This window comes from Stegodyphus dumicola, chromosome 5, assembly GCF_044657685.1.
Source record: "Stegodyphus dumicola isolate Sdum_Otavi_A_Nest chromosome 5, ASM4465768v1".
NCBI classification, from domain to species: Eukaryota; Metazoa; Arthropoda; class Arachnida; order Araneae; family Eresidae; genus Stegodyphus; species Stegodyphus dumicola.
Window position 1 is genome coordinate 129,750,028 of NC_140772.1, and position 18,558 is coordinate 129,768,585.

At 31.5% G+C, this 18,558-nt stretch overlaps 1 protein-coding gene across 1 annotated transcript in view; it reads right to left on the minus strand.

The window, feature by feature from the left end:
* Window positions 1-18,558, minus strand: part of DNAlig1 (DNA ligase 1) — a 170,789-nt gene that overhangs the window by 150,383 nt on the left and 1,848 nt on the right. The window contains exon 2 of the mRNA XM_085817061.1: window positions 2,903-2,956. Coding sequence (XP_085673187.1) covers window positions 2,903-2,956 — 54 coding nt within the window. The remainder of the gene's footprint in view (window positions 1-2,902; window positions 2,957-18,558) is intronic.

The following is an 18,558-nucleotide window of genomic DNA, read 5'->3' on the forward strand; positions in this document are numbered from 1 at the left end:
GTGACTCTGCAGTAAAATACAAGTTTCTATAAAATCCTACATTAATTGATTTTTATTCGAAGTACGTGACCGAAGATAGGTATTCAGGAGTTTGTAAACATGCACTCTTCATGTCTTCTATCTTTGGCAATGTATGAATAGCATTTAGCAAAATGAAAATCCTAAAATCAAAAACAAGAACATGGCTGACAGACATTTGGAAGAAACTTTATGAATTGCAACAATAAAGATTAGATGGGATATCAAAGCTTTAATCAAGCAAAAACAATGTTAAATTTCACATTAAAACTAACTAAAGTAACTACCATCTTCCGCCAGCATTTTTTTTTTTTGGTAAATGCATTTTTTTACATTGTTCTGTACAATACTCTTTATACTTTTTTTTCATATTTAACCCTTTAACTGTCAAGTTATTTTGATGATTTGGGTACACAAATTGTCAATTTTTTTTTATTGGAAAATTCAAATGTTTAGTACAAAATAAAATATACTTAAGTAGTTAAAAATTGATATTTTGAAGTACATGGGTAAAATTTTAAAGTTTTGTAGCCAATGCATATTTGCTTGAGGCGGCTGCCACTCAACATGGCAGTTATAAAGTTCGCTTCTAGTGAAGCATTATTTTCTAAAAATGAAAAAAATTAATTATTTTCTAAAAAATAGATAAATATAGGCAAATACCTATTAGTAGTTCAGTAATTCAGTCTTGTGTGGTACAACTGGAAACACTTTTCCAAGCACAAACCAACTCCATAATCACTACACCAGAACCGTGTTTCCTTCCTTATCTTTTCCCCATTTTTATCCTTTTTCAAACAACACACTTTGCACTGTCTTGTAGGCTCACGTTTCGCAGGAGTAGGAGGAATATGGGATATAAAATGTCGTTCAGTAAGACGGGCAGGGTTATCTATTGTAGGTGGTCTGCCAACATTCTTTTGTCCAGAAGCTGCATCATCATATTTATGTAAAAGCTCTTCTACAACTTGGATTCGAAATTCTAAAAATGTAATATGTTTCCAAACTACATTTTCATAGAGCAAATATGAGTTCCAGAGTACCTTGTCTAGTAAATGTAAAAATATCTTTTTATAATATTTTTTCTGACGTTTCCGGATTGTTGGATGAAAGGATATTTCCTGATTACAGCGATCTACACATCCCATAGATAGACTGTAATTAGAAACAATCTTCGGCTTGAGTATATCTCCATTTTTTTATTTTTGAGGCTGACCATAGAAGTATCATGAATACTGCTCATCAAACACACATCCTTCATCTTCGGTTGAGGAATCTAAATCATCTATATAACTGTTTCAAAGAACTGGACGCCATTTTACAACAAAAAGATCCCGTGCACTTTGAACCAAAGAACTTGTAACCTCTACCTTTTGAAATCTTCAGTAAAGTGCTGTCATCTATTGAATTGAGCGATATTCAATTGAGCGACATTAACTTTTCCCGAGATACAGTCGGGTTTGACAAAGAGATGAAGCCGAAATGAACGTCTCCCGATATATATTCGGGTATAACAATATGATGCACTCAAGAAAAAAATTACCCCGAGCAATACTCGGGCGTGACATTTTCGAACACCAGTGCTGTGCCCGAGATTATCTCGGGCACGACAGTTAAAAGGTTAAAAGACGTTGCAAAACATTTTAATTTGATTTCCATTTGATATTTTGGAACCAATGTATACAGTCAAAAGTCTTTAATCCGGACTCGTCGGCACTTCGGCGATTCCGGATTATCGTTTTTTCAGGATTATAGATTATCAATTTAAATCTGGTAAGATAGCATGCAGAATTATAAAATTAAAAATATGAGACCATAATTTATGAAATAAAGAGCAATTATGATCTAAAGGGTATCAGAAATTAGGAAAAAAAAAGCTTAATATTTATTTTTTTACTTTATTAAACATTTCTTTCAACGCACGCATGCGTAAAGCACACATTACGCATAGTCGAAATTAGAAAAATGCAACCAGAAAACTATTTGATGTGTATTCGTGATATTTATAATGACGAGGAATTTGATTTAAATTGTATCAAAGACGGAGTACATCGAGATGAAATACTACATTTAGAAGGAATTATAAGCCGAATAAAATAAAAACATCTGCCGTGAAGATAAGGATAGTGCTGACAGATCAACTTTCAGTTCATTGCGCCCCGCGTCCCCCCCCCGCAGAGCAGCGTGAAATTGATAAAACAGATTTCGGAATGGTTAGAGAATCAAAGGATATGCCTTTATCCATTTTTTGCAGCAATTCCACTCTTTGTTTGATGGACATCGAAACATGCTTTCGCTTTGTAGATCCTTTGGCAGCTCCAGGATCGGAAATTCTTTTTGACATAATCGAAAGTTCAAGCTTACTTTTATAAAATTGCTCTAACAGTCTGCAAAAAATAATAAGCCAGATCCAATTAGAAGATTAAGGAACAACGCAATCTGCAACATTAACTGAAATAGATAATTAGATAATTTTAGCTTAGCTTATACCATCCGTTATACATTAAACGTGCATGCGTAAATGTATTGCGCGCATGCATAAAGGTATTATGCACATGTATAAATGCATTATGCGTTTACACATGCGCAGAAAGTTTGTAGCTTTGAGGTCTAGATTACAGATGATTCCGGATTATGGACGTCCGGATTAAAGACTTTTGACTGTATAACGTATATACAAATCTGTAACACTAGCTCTTCGCTTAAAAATTAATTGCAGTCTTGCAAAACAGACCTCTCTTTTTTATATAAATTTTCTGACTACACTATTTTTTTGGCAGGCACGTGGCCCACGGATCTTTGTGAATTTATTCATGTGGCCCTCTGGTGTGAAATGTTGAAGATCCCTACTTTAAAGATATCATTTATAAAATAGGATTCATACCTTTTACTATCCTCATTGCTTGACTTTCCTTTATCTGTATGCTTAAAGAAAGATCTATAAAAGAAGGTTTCAAATATTAAAATAAATAAATTATAAACAAGAACACAATAAAGCAATCTTATGGCTAAGAAAAAAAATATTAGGCCTTCCATACAAAACATTTTCTTTATAAATACATAGAAATAATCCAAAAATACAAATAAAAATGTTGTTATGTTTTTTAATGCTAAGTAACTGAAATAAGATTCAGTAATTAATTATATCACAGAAACTTAATTCACATTAATTAAAAACAAAATAATGCAACTCATATTGCTTAGACATCAGAAAAGATCTGATGGTCCATCCAGTAATTTACTAGCATATATACAATTTATTTTGCTTTAAAAACATAATCATGATTCTTAATAATGTATTCAAATATAAACATCTAAATTCCAGTTTTATTTTGGTGCCAGATGCTAAGTAAGAACAATGGCAAAACTAATATTGAAAGTAGATGAACATGATTCACTTCATCAGAGTTCAGATTTGAATGCAGAACATGATCCACTTTCATCAAACTTCAGATCTGAATGCAGAAAATGATCATGTTAATCCACTTTCAGAATAAGTTTGTGCACGGTTGATAAATAAAAAAGCCTGAAAGACTAGATTTATATTTAACTACACATTTAATTATTTTTGTACAGGTATTGTTCATTTGTGTGTTCCTGTACTTGATTTTGATATTTCTAGTTTTGTCTTTCTAATTAAATTAGTAAAACAAAAGATGGGATTATGTTATAAACTGACATTGCTACTGCCCAAGATAAAATATTAATTTTGTCACTGCTGTTATTGAGGATCTGGCACCAAAATACAACTGGAATTTATATGTTTATGTTTAAATACATTATTAAGAATGATGATTATGCTTTTAAAGCAAAATAATTTGGAATGTACTAACAAATGAGTGATTTTAGTACATGTCTCAAGATGCAGATACTTTTTCCTTCCTGCAAAAGCAAGTGTTAATGTCTTCCTGTTATTCAAAGAGACCATTCAGAGAGATTTGAATGAATCGATAGTCCACAACAGTATTTTGTTTCCTTTCATAGTTTATTAAAGACATTATGAATTAATCACTAAAATAAGCAGTGAATAATGTATCAAATAACTTTGAAATTTTTATTTTTCATTTAATACCTAGAAACATTTTAAAACACAAAAGACAGATTTTATACATAAAATGAAAAAAACTAACAGAAATCTTATGTAAAAAATTCTAATGAGGAATTTCTAAATCAATTATTAAAATTATTCATCTAATGAAATTTATCTTCTTAGGTTGATCATTTTCTTTTCTAAAACAATCTGAACTTGAAGTAAATTGACTATCTTATTAACAATCTACCTAACTTTCTGCAATTTTCTCTGTAAGAGATTTAAAGTAGCATCAATCTTTAATAATGTTTCTAAATTTAATGCCTTTATGTTTTCAGACATTCTAAACTTAAGTTTAATCCCTTCAGATCTATGAAATATAAAACAGTAATCTGAAAGTGCACATGCTTAAATAATCAATTTTAAAATTCATAAGACGGACTCCAATTACTTGTAAAAAAAAAAAAAAAAACTGCTTTGAATGTTGCCTGAAGATCGAATTGTATACATTGCTAGATACACAGCGAGGAAATGAGAAAATTAAAATACAGTCAAAAGTCATTAATTCAGACACCCATAATCCGGACCTCAAAGCTAAAAACTTTCTGCGCATGTGCCGCTTTGACACATGCGCATAGGCGTTTACGCGTATGCGTAAGACCTTTACGACTGCACATGTGCGTGTGCGCAAGCGCAGAATACGTTTTCGCGTGCGCGTTTAATGTATAACGGACGGTATAAGCTAAAATTATCTAATTGTCTATTTCAGTTAATGTTAATAATTGCATTGTTTTTTAATCTAAGAATTGGATACCACTTATTATTTTTTGCAGACTGTAAGAACAATTTTATAAAAGTAAACTTGAACTTTCGATTATGTCAAATAGAATTTCTGATGCTGGAACTTCCAAAGGATCTACAAAACGAAAGTATGTTTCGATGTCCAACAAACAAAAAGTGGAATTCCTGCAAAAAATGGATAAAGGCATATCCTTTGTTTATCTAACCATTCCGAAATCTGTTTATCAATTTCACGCTGCTCTGCGCGGGGGGTGGGGAGGGGGAACGTCGCGGCACGCAATGAACTGGAAGTTGATCTGTCAGCACTATTGTTATCTTCAGGACAGATGTTTTCATTTTATTCGGCTTATAATTAATTCATTACTAAATGTAGTATTTCATCTCGATGTACTCCGTCTTTGATATGATTTAAATCAAATTCCTCGTCATTATAAATATCACGAATACAAATCAAATAGTTTTCTGGTTGCAATTTTCTAATTTCGGCTATGCGTAATGTATGCTTTACGCATGCGCGCGTTGTAAGAAATATTTAATAAAGTAAACAAATAAATATTAAGCTTTTTTTTTTTTGTAAATTTTGATACTCTTTAGATCATAATCGGTCATTATTTTATAAATTATGGTTTCATATTTTTAATTTTATAATTTCTGCATGTCATCTTACCAGATTTAAACTGATGATCTATAATCCGGAAAAATCGATAATCCAGAATCGCCGAAGTCCCGACAAGTCCGGATTAAAGACTTTTGACTGTATAAGTTTGGGAATTGAATGAATCATTTAAAACATGCTGTATCCCAAACAAGCTTGTAAGATACTGTTTATTACAATAAGGATAAAATTTATATTTAAGAAGCTTACAAAGAAAATTTTCACAAAAACCTTTCCCTCCCCCCTAGAGGCAGATTTTTTAATTCATAGATTACTTCAAATATTTTGTATAGATACCAATATTAAGACGGTAAAGTGATCGCAAATAAATATATTGAGTTGCTCACATCTGTTTTTGGAACGCTTGCATTTGGCTAGTCTATATTTTAGGATGCCCTTTGAATTATTGCCAAGTTGTTGCTTCATTTATCCCCATATTGTTGTATCATTTATGGTAACCCTATTATGACATGATTGTTTGCGTGATTGTGGTGAATTTGACTGATGGGAAAATATTTGTAAGGGCTTATTTCTGCATTAGATGTGCACTGTACACTGTAAAATGGCTGTATGTGAAGTTTCTGTATAATTTGCAATGAAAGGGGGAGGGCATTAATTGAATGGTGTGTAAATGAGGATTTACTTAGTAGTCATTATAAGTGTCCTGTTTGTATTGTAGAGGTATTAGGTTAATTGGAAAAGCCGGAGAGATGAAAAATTTGCAACACCTTTGCCGGGAACCGAACCACGGACCACTGGATACCGGCCCAGCGTGCAGAACCACTATACCACGAAGCACACGGGAGAAATACCTTATATACTCCCCCTTTTAAAGGCTGACTGGGGTTTTTAGGGGGCGCAATCGTGGGTCCTGGGTGAGGAGAATCATCATTCAACACCCTTTTAGTTTGGGCACCACTATACATTAGGTTAATTGGAAAAGCCGGAGAGATGAAAAATTAGCAACGCCTTTGCAAGGAATCGAACCACGGACCTCTGGATACCGTCCCAGCGTGCAGAACCACCTACCACACCATGAAAGCACGCTAGGAAGGGGGGAAAAATACCTTACAGTATGATGGAAATGCATATGGTTGAACATAAAGATCATTCAGATGGCTTTGAATGGTTTTGTCGCAAGAAATGCCACCGGCAGTACAGCACTTCGGAGGATATTTTTGTGAATTTATGTGATGACGGCTGTATGCATATTCTAAATCAGATAATTTTAGAAAGTTTTTGGATGCTGTTAAGAAATTTTGTGTGCCACAGACTGAAGACACAGAAATTTCTAAATATGGTAAGTCGATATTTTTTTTTTTTTTTTTTTTTTTAGTGCACATATGCGATAACACACATTTCCTTTTTTATGTTATTTCACTGTTTAATTTAAAATGCAGTTTATTGAGCTTCAATTGGCTACAAATTTTGCCCAATTTTGGTGGACAAACTTAACTCCTTAATCTAAAACTTAACTTTGTTTTAACATTATACGATGCCATCATTCCCTGATTTTTTCTAAGTGAAAATAGATTAATGCCTACATGGACAAAGTCAAGGGAATATGCAATGCCAAGTTTGTGCTCTGATGTTTTTTAAGTGAAAATTGAAAGAGTTCTGAATCCAGAGGGGTTCTTCCCTGATGTGACGTCATGAGCGAGGGCAATAGTACTAAGGCCATCTTCAGACACTATTAGGGTCAACAGAGCGTATGATTACGCTAGAAGTTAAGTAGCATTAACTATTCCTTAACATTAGTAAATTTAACTTTTAGCAAGATGTATCGAAAGTTAAGTTTATTTACAGTCAAAAGTCGTTATTCCGGACTCGTCGGGACTTTGGCGATTCCGGATTATAGATCATCAGTTTAAATCTGCTAAGATGGCATGCAGAAATTATAAAATTAAAAATATGAAACCAAAATTTATGAAATAAAGAACAATTACGATCTAAAGGGCATCAAAATTTACGAAAAGAAAAAAAGCTTAATATTTATTTGTTCACTTTATTAAACATTTCTTTCAATGTAAGTTGTTTAAGTTGCTTCGTTTTATGTGATAATATTTTCTCTTTAATTCTATAAACAGACATAATTTCTTGTTCAGTTACAAAGTTCTGCTGTTCAAGTCCTATAATTGCTGTGTCGAGAATACCGACTAATTTGTCAATTGAAATTTTTTCGTTTCCAATAACCTCTGTGTCACTTTCTTCACTATCAGAAGCAAATTATAATGACGAGGAATTTGATTTAAATTATATCAAAGACGGAGTACATCGAGATAAAATACTACATTTAGTAAGGAATTATAAGCAAAATAAAATAAAAACATCTGCCCTGAAGATAAGGATAGTGCTGACAGATCAACTTCCAATTCATTGCGCATCGCGGCGTTCCCCTCTCCCCCCGCCGCTGAGCAGCGTGAAATTGACAAACCTATTTTGGAATGGTTAGAGAAACAAAAGATATGCCTTTATCCATTTTTTGCAGCAATTCTACTTTTTGTTTGATGGACATCGAAACATACTTTTGCTTTGTAGATCCTTTGGGAGTTCCAGCATCGGAAATTCTATTTGACATAATCGAAAATTCAAGCTTACTTTTATAAAATTGCTCTAACAGTCTGCAAAAAATAATAAGCCGGATCCAATTCGAAGATTAAGGAACAATGCAATCTGCAACATTAACTGAAATAGATAATTAGATAATTTTAGCTTATACATTAAACATGCATATGCGCAGCCGTAAAGGTGTTACGCACATGCGTAAATGCCTATGCGCATGCGTCAACGCGACGCATGCGCAGAAAGTTTGTAGCTTTGAGGTCCGGATTATGGGTGTCTAAATTAATGACTTTTGACTGTACTATCTCACTTTAATGTTTTCCTTTAATTAATTCTGTTTGACCTGTACTTCTTAAAAGTTAGTTAGTGTTACAAAACAAACATTTTTATGATAAAGAGATTTCCCCCATTTTCATTCATGTTCTAATCATATTTATTACATATGCCATGACACTCATGTTAAATATTATAAGAATCCAGTAAATTTCTCTTGTAATTTTTCATTTTCAAACTATGTATCAAACAGGAATCTCGTCATTTTTATTAGAATAATTTCTTCTTCTAAATTAGACAATAATAATAATAATAATAAAGTTCTTGAAAGTTAAAAAATATTGACCTTGAGCTTGTACATATATTTTGTACATTGACTGAGCTTAAATAGGGGTGTATTAATAATTATAGTCTACAGCATATTAGTTATATAGCATTAAATAATTCACTGTAATTCCTTTTCCTTTAGTTATTATTTAATTAAAGTGCATAATACAGAGTTAATTGAATTTTTTCAGATGCTGCGAAAATGTAGCATTCTGGGATGCAAAGATGAATTACTGTGTAAAATATGGATTAGTAAAATTAATAGGAAAGACTTTCTACCAGGATCATGTGCTTGTGTGTGCATTTTGATGAACGCTTCATGATAAGAGATGATAAAGCAACACGACCTAATGAGACAGTATTAACACTTCAAAGAAAAATGCTCGTTACATCAAAAGATGCATATCCTACTATTTTTTTACAGTCAACCCAAATATTTATCTTGTCCTTTACCACAAAAGCGAAAGACACCAGAAGACAGGACAAGAGAAATAAAGGAACGGTGTGAAATTTAAAAAAAAAAAAAAAAAAAAAAAACCTGTACAGCAGACAACATTGCCTTCTTTTCTTTTCAGAATTTTTGAAACTTTACTGCTATAAATTATGAAACACATGGGTAATAATGAAAGCATCCGATTATATACTTTTTTTGCATATTGAGATGGAATATTGCCCAGCAGTGACTGTGTCATTTAAAATCAAGCATGATTTAACTGTTACAGTTCTTCAAGAAGGTTTAAATACAACAAATATGCTTTGAGAAAAGATATACTATGTAATAAATAGTCAAAATTTGAAAACATTTCAAATCAATTGTAGAGTTATACGAAAATCTCAAAAATAGTCAAAGAAATGCTGGAATTGGTATTTGAAACTCTTCAGAAGTGTTCTGAAAATACATCAGAATACCCAAATAGCACACGACGTTGCAAACTGGTCCGAGAGGATGCAAAGTGATTGTGGTAACTTTTACGACGTCTTTACAACATTGTGAAGATGCAAAATATTTGCTGTTGCATCTTGGCAATTTGTCAACGTCGCTGAAACGTCATGATATGACTGCTTTTAGACATGACCATTTTAACATTTTTTTTTTAGTTCATTAGCATTATTTTTAGAATGAAAAGAGACTAAATCTGCCCTTTCAAGAATCTGAAATATGCATAAGATTTACTTTGGAATGTTTCATTACTTCATTTCATCTAAATAGTATATTATACTAAGGTAGATTCATCTAATGAAATGTAAATTTAATATAAATACTTATGATTTATTAAATTTAATTAGTACTAAAAATACGTGCTAAATAATAGTTTAAAATTTTGTTAAATAATTAATACTTAAAATATTTTTTATAAATATTACAGCAAAATATTTTAAAATGAAACTAATCTGTAAAGTAAGTTATTAAGTTATGCATTTTATATACTTTAAAAAATCATATTTCCGAAATCAATGCAAATCACATGTTAGCAATTATTTCACTACTGAAATGTGACTTTATTACTTATTTTTGAAGTAAGGATGAATTCCCGGCTGTCAGATATATATGGCGGAAGGAGAAAAAGACCTGTACTTATTTACTGGATGCTTATATAAACGAACATCTCGAGATTCGTTCGCGCTTTGGCTAGCTGCCAAATTCGAACAACTGTGCAATTAATTCAGAATCTAGCAGATCTTTCAAGTAATTTCGTAAAGATGCCATCTGCCATCTGTAAGGCATTTGAAAAGACTTACTTCATGTTTGAAATTGAATCAAGCAATGACTGATACAGTCAAAAGTCGTTAATTCGAACAACCATAATCCGGAATGATCTATAATCCAGACCTCAAAGCTAAAAACTTTCTGCGCATGCGCCACGTTGACACATGCGCATAGGCGTTTACGCGTGCGCATAACACCTCTTACGATTGTGCATTTGCGAGTGCGCGAGCGCAGAATACGCTTTCGCGTGCACGTTTTATGTATAACGGACGGTATAATCTAAAATTATCTATTTCAGTTAATGTTGATGATTGCGTTGTTCCTTAATCTTCAAATTGGATCCGGCTTATTATTTTTTTTAGACTGTAAGAGCAATTTTATAAAAGTAAACTTGAACTTTCGATTATGTCAAATAGAATTTCCGAATCTGGTGCTCCCAAAGGATCGTACAAAACAAAAGTATGTTTCGACGTCCATCAGATAAAAAGTGGAATTGCTGCAAAAAATGGATAAAGACATGAAGAATGTGACAGAGAGGTTAGTGAAAACAAAAAAATTTTGATTGACAAGTTAGTCGGTATTCTCGGCACAGCAATTAACGGGACTTGAACAGTGGAACTTTGTAACTGAACAAAAAATTATGTCTGTTTATAGAATTAAAGAGAAAGTATTATCACATAAAATGAAGCAACTTAAACAACTTACATTGAAAGAAATGTTTAATAAAGTAAACAAATAAATATTAAGCTTTTTTTTTTTCCGTAAATTTTGATGCCCTTTAGATCGTAATTGTTCTTTATTTCATAAATTACGGTTTCATATTTTTAATTTTAAAATTTCTGCATGCCATCCTACCAGATTTAAACTGATGATCTATAATCCGGAAAAATCGATAATCCGGAATCGCCGAAGTCCCGACGAGTCCGGATTAATGACTTTTGACTGTATAAATAATATTGCTTATATTAAAAGTAAATGTAATGCACTGTCAATCAAAGAATGCATTGTGAATCTTCTCAATGTTCTATATCTACTTGCTTTAACTGCCTTCAGCGAGTGAAATTATCGTGAGAATGCTGAATTTGTGCTTATTTTGTGTGTGAATATCTGCTCTACAAGTAATGCCACAATGCTAATCGTGAAATAGTGTCTCTGTGGTTCGTGAAATAGTGTTTCTGTGGAAATAGTGTCTGTCCTCAATCGCTGTGGTTCCAGCGGTGCAATATTTGGATAAACTTACTAGCTTTGTGCTTCAGTTATAACAATCATTCATATTAATCAATTATTGTGTTCATATTGAAAAGTTGGCTTTCCGAATTAATTTATATAAAACCAAAAATAACAAACAATGGTAAGCCACTTTCTGTTTTTGCTTAAAATGCAATCAATACAGAAGCAACAACAATTCAAGCTCTTATGGTATGCTCATTATTTTCAAAACAGAAAGAAATTATTGGACTTGTACCAGTACTTAATATGACTGCTAAAGATGAATTAGATATATGTAACAAGATAACAGTAAGATTAAAATTAATAGTAATGCACATTCTATACTATGTTGTCTTTTGTATAGTATGCAGAAAAGGTTAATGATTTTAAACAGTGTATGAAATGTATGATTAAAAAAAAATAGTGTTAAAGAAACATTAGCATTTCTACGAAATATTGTAATCTATAATTATGTGATATTTAATTGTGTAACATTAAAAAACACTAAACATTTTTTATTGATTGCAAATTGCAGTTTTATTACTTTTCGTTTGGTATCTATTCTTCCAAACACTGTGTAATTCACATTTTTTTAAATATTGCCGTTATGTATGTTTATTAGATTATCTCCATAAATGAATGTTGGAAATCAGGTTTCGTTTTTTATTAAATTTAAGTATATTCTATTGCCGTTATGTATGTTTATTAGATTATCGCAACAAATGAGTGTTGGAAATTAGGTTTTATTTTTTATTAAATTTAAGTATATTCTATTTTCTTTGCCTACTTTTTATGCGCTTGTGATAATAAAGAAATTCATAATAGAAACAAAAAGTTTCATCTTGTGCTATTTAACAAAGAGCTTACTTTAACGTATTTAGGTTACTATCGTATACTATATTATTTAAATTATGTATTTCTGTACAGTAACAATAAGGAAAGCTATTGATTATAAAAAGTGCATGAAATAATCATTGTAATCTACCACTATTCTAAAATGTAGAAACTAAAAATAAGTAAATGCATTAAAATATGATCAAAAGAAATGGTGTTAAGAATCATCAGCATTACTACAGTCAAAAGTCGTTAATCCGGACAGGTCGGGACTTCGGCGATTCCGGATTATCGATTTTTCCGGATTATAGATTATCAGTTTAAATCTGGTAAAGTGGCATGCAGAAATTATAAAATTAAAAATATGAAACAGTAATCTATGAAATAAAGAACAATTATGATCTAAAGGGTATCAAAATTTACAAAAAAAAAAAGGCTTAATATTTATTTGTTTATTTATTAAACATTTCTTTCAATGTAAGTTGTTTAAGTTGCTTCGTTTTATGTGATAATACTTTCTCTTTAATTCTATAAACAGACATAATTTCTTGTTCAGTTACAAAGCTCCGCTGCTCAAGTCCTATAATTGCGGAGTCGAGAATACTGACTAATTTGTCAATCGAAATTTTTTCGTTTTCAATAACCTCTGTGTCACTTTTTTCACTATCGGAAGCAAATTATAATGACAAGGAATTTGATTTAAATCATATCAAAGACAGAATACATCGAGATGAAATACTACATTTAGTAAGGAATTATAAGCCAAATAAAATGAAAACATCTGCCCTGAAGATAAGGATAGTGCTGAAAGATCAACTTCCAATTCATAGCGTGCCACGGCATCCCCCCCCCCCGGCCGCAGAGCAGCGTGAAATTGATAAGCAGATTTCGGAATGGTTAAGTCATTTTTTGCAGCAATTTCACTTTTGTTTAATGGACTTCGAAACATACTTTCGCTTTGTAGATTCTTTAAATATTAGTAAATATATATCGGAAATTCTATTTGACATAATCGAAAGTTCAAGCTTACTTTTATAAAATTGCTCTAACAGTCTGCAAAAAATAATAAGCCAGATCCAATTCGAAGATTAAGGAACAACACAATCTGCAACATTAACTGAATTAGATAATTTCAGCTTAGCTTATACCGTCCGTTATACATTAAACGCGCATTTTGCGCATGCGCACACGCATATTCGCAGCCGTAAAGTTCTTACTTTCTGCGCATGAGTCAACGCAAGGCTTGTAGCTTTGAGGTCCGGATTATAGATCATTCCGGATTATGGGTGTCCGAATTAACGACTTTTGACTGTAGTGTAAATACTGCAATCCATAATTATTGCACTTTTAATTGCTTACTATTTAAAAAACGAAAATATTTTTTTATTAATTGGAAATTTTAGTTCTGTTACCTTCGTACTGCTATTTATACTTCCAAACCTACTAGTTCATGTTTTTTCTTAAATAGTGCTCTCATGTATGTTTTTTGTTAGGTTATTATTTCATTTTAGATATGAATATGGGAAGTTATTAGATTTAGGTATATTTTTTATCACATTTATTAACTACTGTATATTTTTTTTCATTTGCATATCATGGAGATAGAGAAGTTAATGGTTATATTTTTTACTTTATAATGCAAATAAATTTATTTATACTTGAGTTCAGGTAAAATACTAATTATGTTGCCTTAAGAACCGCTTCCTAATTTATCATGACAGGGGCAATTTTCAATGTCTCTGAGATTTAACAGAAATAAATGTGATAATGCTGTTATCAGAAACACTCCTTTTTTTCTACCCACATATATATCTTTACTTTTATTTATGTCTAATTGAGTTTTATTTACTTAAACCTACTATTAGTGTTATATATTTATAATAACCACTTTCTTACTTACTCTCACTTAAGGGGGGAAAATGATGAAATCTTAAATAATCATAATTTAAAATTTAAGTTATTTAAAAAATATAGTTTAAAGTACTGAAAATAATTAAAGCTATTATTAATTATGCATATTTTGTCTAAAGAGAAAAAATCGTATTATCTTCTGGTTTTCAGGAAATGATAAATTATTTAAACTTTAGAAAAATACAAGGAATACAAAAATTTAAAAAAAGAAGAAAAGTATATTAATTATTAAGCTTATTTTTCTGCATAAATCAATATGTAATAACGATATTTTCACAACTGTTGCAAAAAGGTGGAATTTTGCGAACATTTAGGCGTCTTTAAGACGTCATGATACGATGCTTTCACAACCTATATATCACCTGTTAAAGGCGCAATAACAACATGTATGCAACAAAAACCTCATCTACAAAGACATAATGAAAACGTCTTTGCAACGCTTGCAAAACAGTGGATGTTCACGGACATCTGGGAGTCTTAAAGACGACATATTGCAACGACATCCGTGACGAGTTTGCAGTGTCATTACGATGTTGCTGTGCTATTTGGGTAGATTATGATATACCAATTTAATTTTTTAGGGAAAAGATTTCATTATTGAAAGCTAAACGCCCAACCTACACAGCTGAAATTATGACATGAACTTGCACATTATTTTATAGCAGTCTTACGTGTTATTACTGAATATGAGAAAGTTCATCCATGATTTTACGGCATCCTTCCAATTTAAAAAAGTTACCATTAAATGTATTAAGAGATAAATACTTTGCATTTAACCCCCAAAACAAGATTAAATTCAAAGTATTTATCTCATAAATCTTCATGACTACAAAATCATGAAAAGGTTGGGAATCTTTTACTTGATTTATATTAAACTTACTATTGTATATAAGAAAGGTAAAATTGAAGGTTTGTCTTGTACAGATGTTCCTCAGAAACCATTATGATTTCTTCAATCTTATCTTCAAATAAAAAAGTTACAATGTTTCCTGCCCATAATCTCAAGTCAAATGATTTAAAAATTCAGACAGTACAGATGTTAAAGCTTTTTCATGATTGTGGCGTCGAGGTTGTTTTGATAATTTCCGACAACTATGTATCCATAAATGATATGCAATGGTCATATGGTGTCTGCTATTGAAAATGAATTTTATTTGGGAAAAAAGATTTTTTACTATTTGCTTTAGCTTATTTTCTGAAATGTATAATGAATAATAGGTTGAACCAAACTGAAACCAATCAAACCATCTTTAAATGATACAGGTAATAAGCTGTATTATGCAAGTCTATTCCATTTGAAAAAAAAAAAATTACACCATAGAGCAGCACCATTCTATACAAACAGCTCAAGCACTTTTAAAAAAAGTATTATATTCAACCTCTTTAGAAATGCAAAATGTTTCTACTGCAGTTAACTATTTTGATGAAAAGACTGTTGAAGCACTGTAGGGTTTCCCTTAGTTCAATTAACCACTTATTCAAATTTTTGATGATAATGATCGTTTTAAAACAATTAAAACCCCAGAAATTGAAAAATCAATCTTTATTAATACATTAGTTTAATAATTAATAATCTGGGATATCTTGTTGAAGACATTTTGGTGAGTATTTAAATTTATGGAATAAATGTTTGGTTATGAAAATTAGTATTTTTTAATTGCTGCAAATTTTTACACTGAAACTTTTTCTACATGTGTCTATGCATAACAAATGAAAAAGAATCAATATGTGAAAAATCTACATGTAAATCAAATAATGAAGAAATGGAATGCATTTATATCGCTATGTTCACAGATTAATTTAAAAGTAACATATTTTTATCTTAAAAATTATGATATTAGCAATTAAATGTAAATATTGATAAATCTTATATCTAAGAGATGCATAACTCGGTGAATCTTCAGATTATGATAACTTGGCAAATTTTTGGTGAAACTTTGGTGATTAACCCTGCTATAGCAACCTGTTAGTTTTTTTTTTTTTTTTTTTGGACGCCATTTTGTTTTCACGAAGTAAAGGCTTTTTTTTTCCTCAACATTTTTTGCAACAATCTGCTAGCCGAATTACGCTTATGCTAGAACTTTTATGGAACAAAAGTGCTTAATCATGACGAAGACTAGGTGCGATATTGGGAGAAAGGGTGAAAGTGTAAAATCGCCCACTGCTTGCCGCGTGTTTAAGAATTGCATATACACGTCGACCTATTTTCACTTAAAAAAACATCCCAGAATTGCACAAAAATGGCATTGCGCACACTCTTGACCTTAGCCATGTACACATCAACCTATTTTCACTTAAAAAGTCAAAGAAAATCGACAAAAATCCAATTCTTCTTACTCTTGTAAAAAGCGCCAAACAAATAAGTGGGTGATTCTGCACTTTAGTAGCGAAATTGTTTCTAAGTGCTTATTAGCTAAAATCCCGATTGGAATTTTCTGGAAAATGTCACATTACATGTCTCATGAGCTCTCATTCCTCTGAGACAAAATAGTCTGTGGTTTGAACTGTGTACTTCTCAGATTATTGCTAAAGTCCTAGCTAGTAACCTTTATCGCCTTACCAAAATGTCGCTAAACTACCTGTTACCATATTCCAAAGATTAGCTCATAACTCTCTCTTGAATGTCAATCCTTTTGACTTAACGTGAAATATTAATATTTGCAGCTCTCGAATTTCTGGGTATAATTTTTTTATATGAGACAATAAAAGCATAGTTTTTTGCATTGCTTGGAAATAAATGAAAATATTTAGTTTTGAAAGCTAGTCACATTGTGGTTAAAAATTTGATATAATATTCATCTTAATTAGCTTTAAACTATTTGAGTTTGCAGTGTTTAATGCTATTAAACTGCATATAATAGTATGTAACCAAAGATGTAGTATTGTAAAGCAAGTTATTGATTAGCAAGCAAAAATTAATATTATCTGAGAAACTCCCCTAAGATGCAATCCGGTTGTCTAAGTGTAAAATATTAATAATCCATTCTTCAGGTATTTTTTTTTTAATACTGCTTATAGGAAGAGAAGAATATATTTGTTTCTCATATACTACCAGGAAAAAAGAAAGCACTCTGACCCAAGATCATTTTGGCTGACCGCCCTTGGCTGTGATGTCAACCAAATGTTAGCTTCGGCCTTCTTCCATTAAGATGGCCTTGACATAGACACAGATTTTACACAATTCTTTGAACTGTTATTTTGATTTTGTGTAGCGAACATCTTAAAATTGTGCCTTGCTGGCAAAAGGGCAGTCTGAAATATATTTTTACCCTAGTATTTTAAAAATTTATTTGCACAGATCTTGTACTAAATACTGAATCACGAACTTCAGATTTTGGTATAAATATATTTCCGGGTGCCTTTTGGCATTTATTGGCGATTTTTGGTAGTACATGGACACCAAGTTTGTGCAATTGTCCGACGGATTTTGGCTTTGCCTAGCAGCAATTTTTGCGCCAAAAATCGAATCATCTATATATGGGATAAAACTGCTTTGGCTAAAAGTATATTTACGGGTACCTCTTGGTGGTACATGGATACAGAGTTTGTGCAATTCTTTGACTTATTATTTTGGCTTGCGTAGTAGCGAACAAACTCAGTATCCATGTGCACATCGACCTATTATATTTTCACTAAAAAAACACAGAATTGCAAAAAATAGGCATTGTGCACTCCCTTGACTTTGTCCATGTATACATTGATCAATACTCACTTAAAAAGTCAAAGGGAGCAGCCAACAAAAAATATATAATCTCAATAAATTACATTTTAAATCAAACAATGAAATAACATAAAAAAGGAAATTCATCTTAGCACTACACGAAGGAAATATCCACTTGCCTTATTTACAAATTTATGTGTCTTCAGTCAAACAAAATTCCTTAACAGCATCCAGAAGCTTCTTAAAATTATCTGAACTAGTATGTGTATACTGGAATTGCCATATAAATTCATGAAAATGAGAATAAAAAATATCGGTATCGTCTGACATTCGACCATACGCATTTCCTTCCTACAATCAGGACACTTACAATGGCCACTAAGTAATCCTTCATTTCCACACCAGTCAATTAATGCTTTTTTCCCTTTCACTCCAAATCGTTCAGAAACTTCAAATTAATCTTACCACATTTTACCATGTAAACCACAAAACAACAACGTAGTTCTTACCCAAAATCTGAGATGATGTGCGATAAACATATCACCCAGAAAAAAGGAAAACAGAAAGAA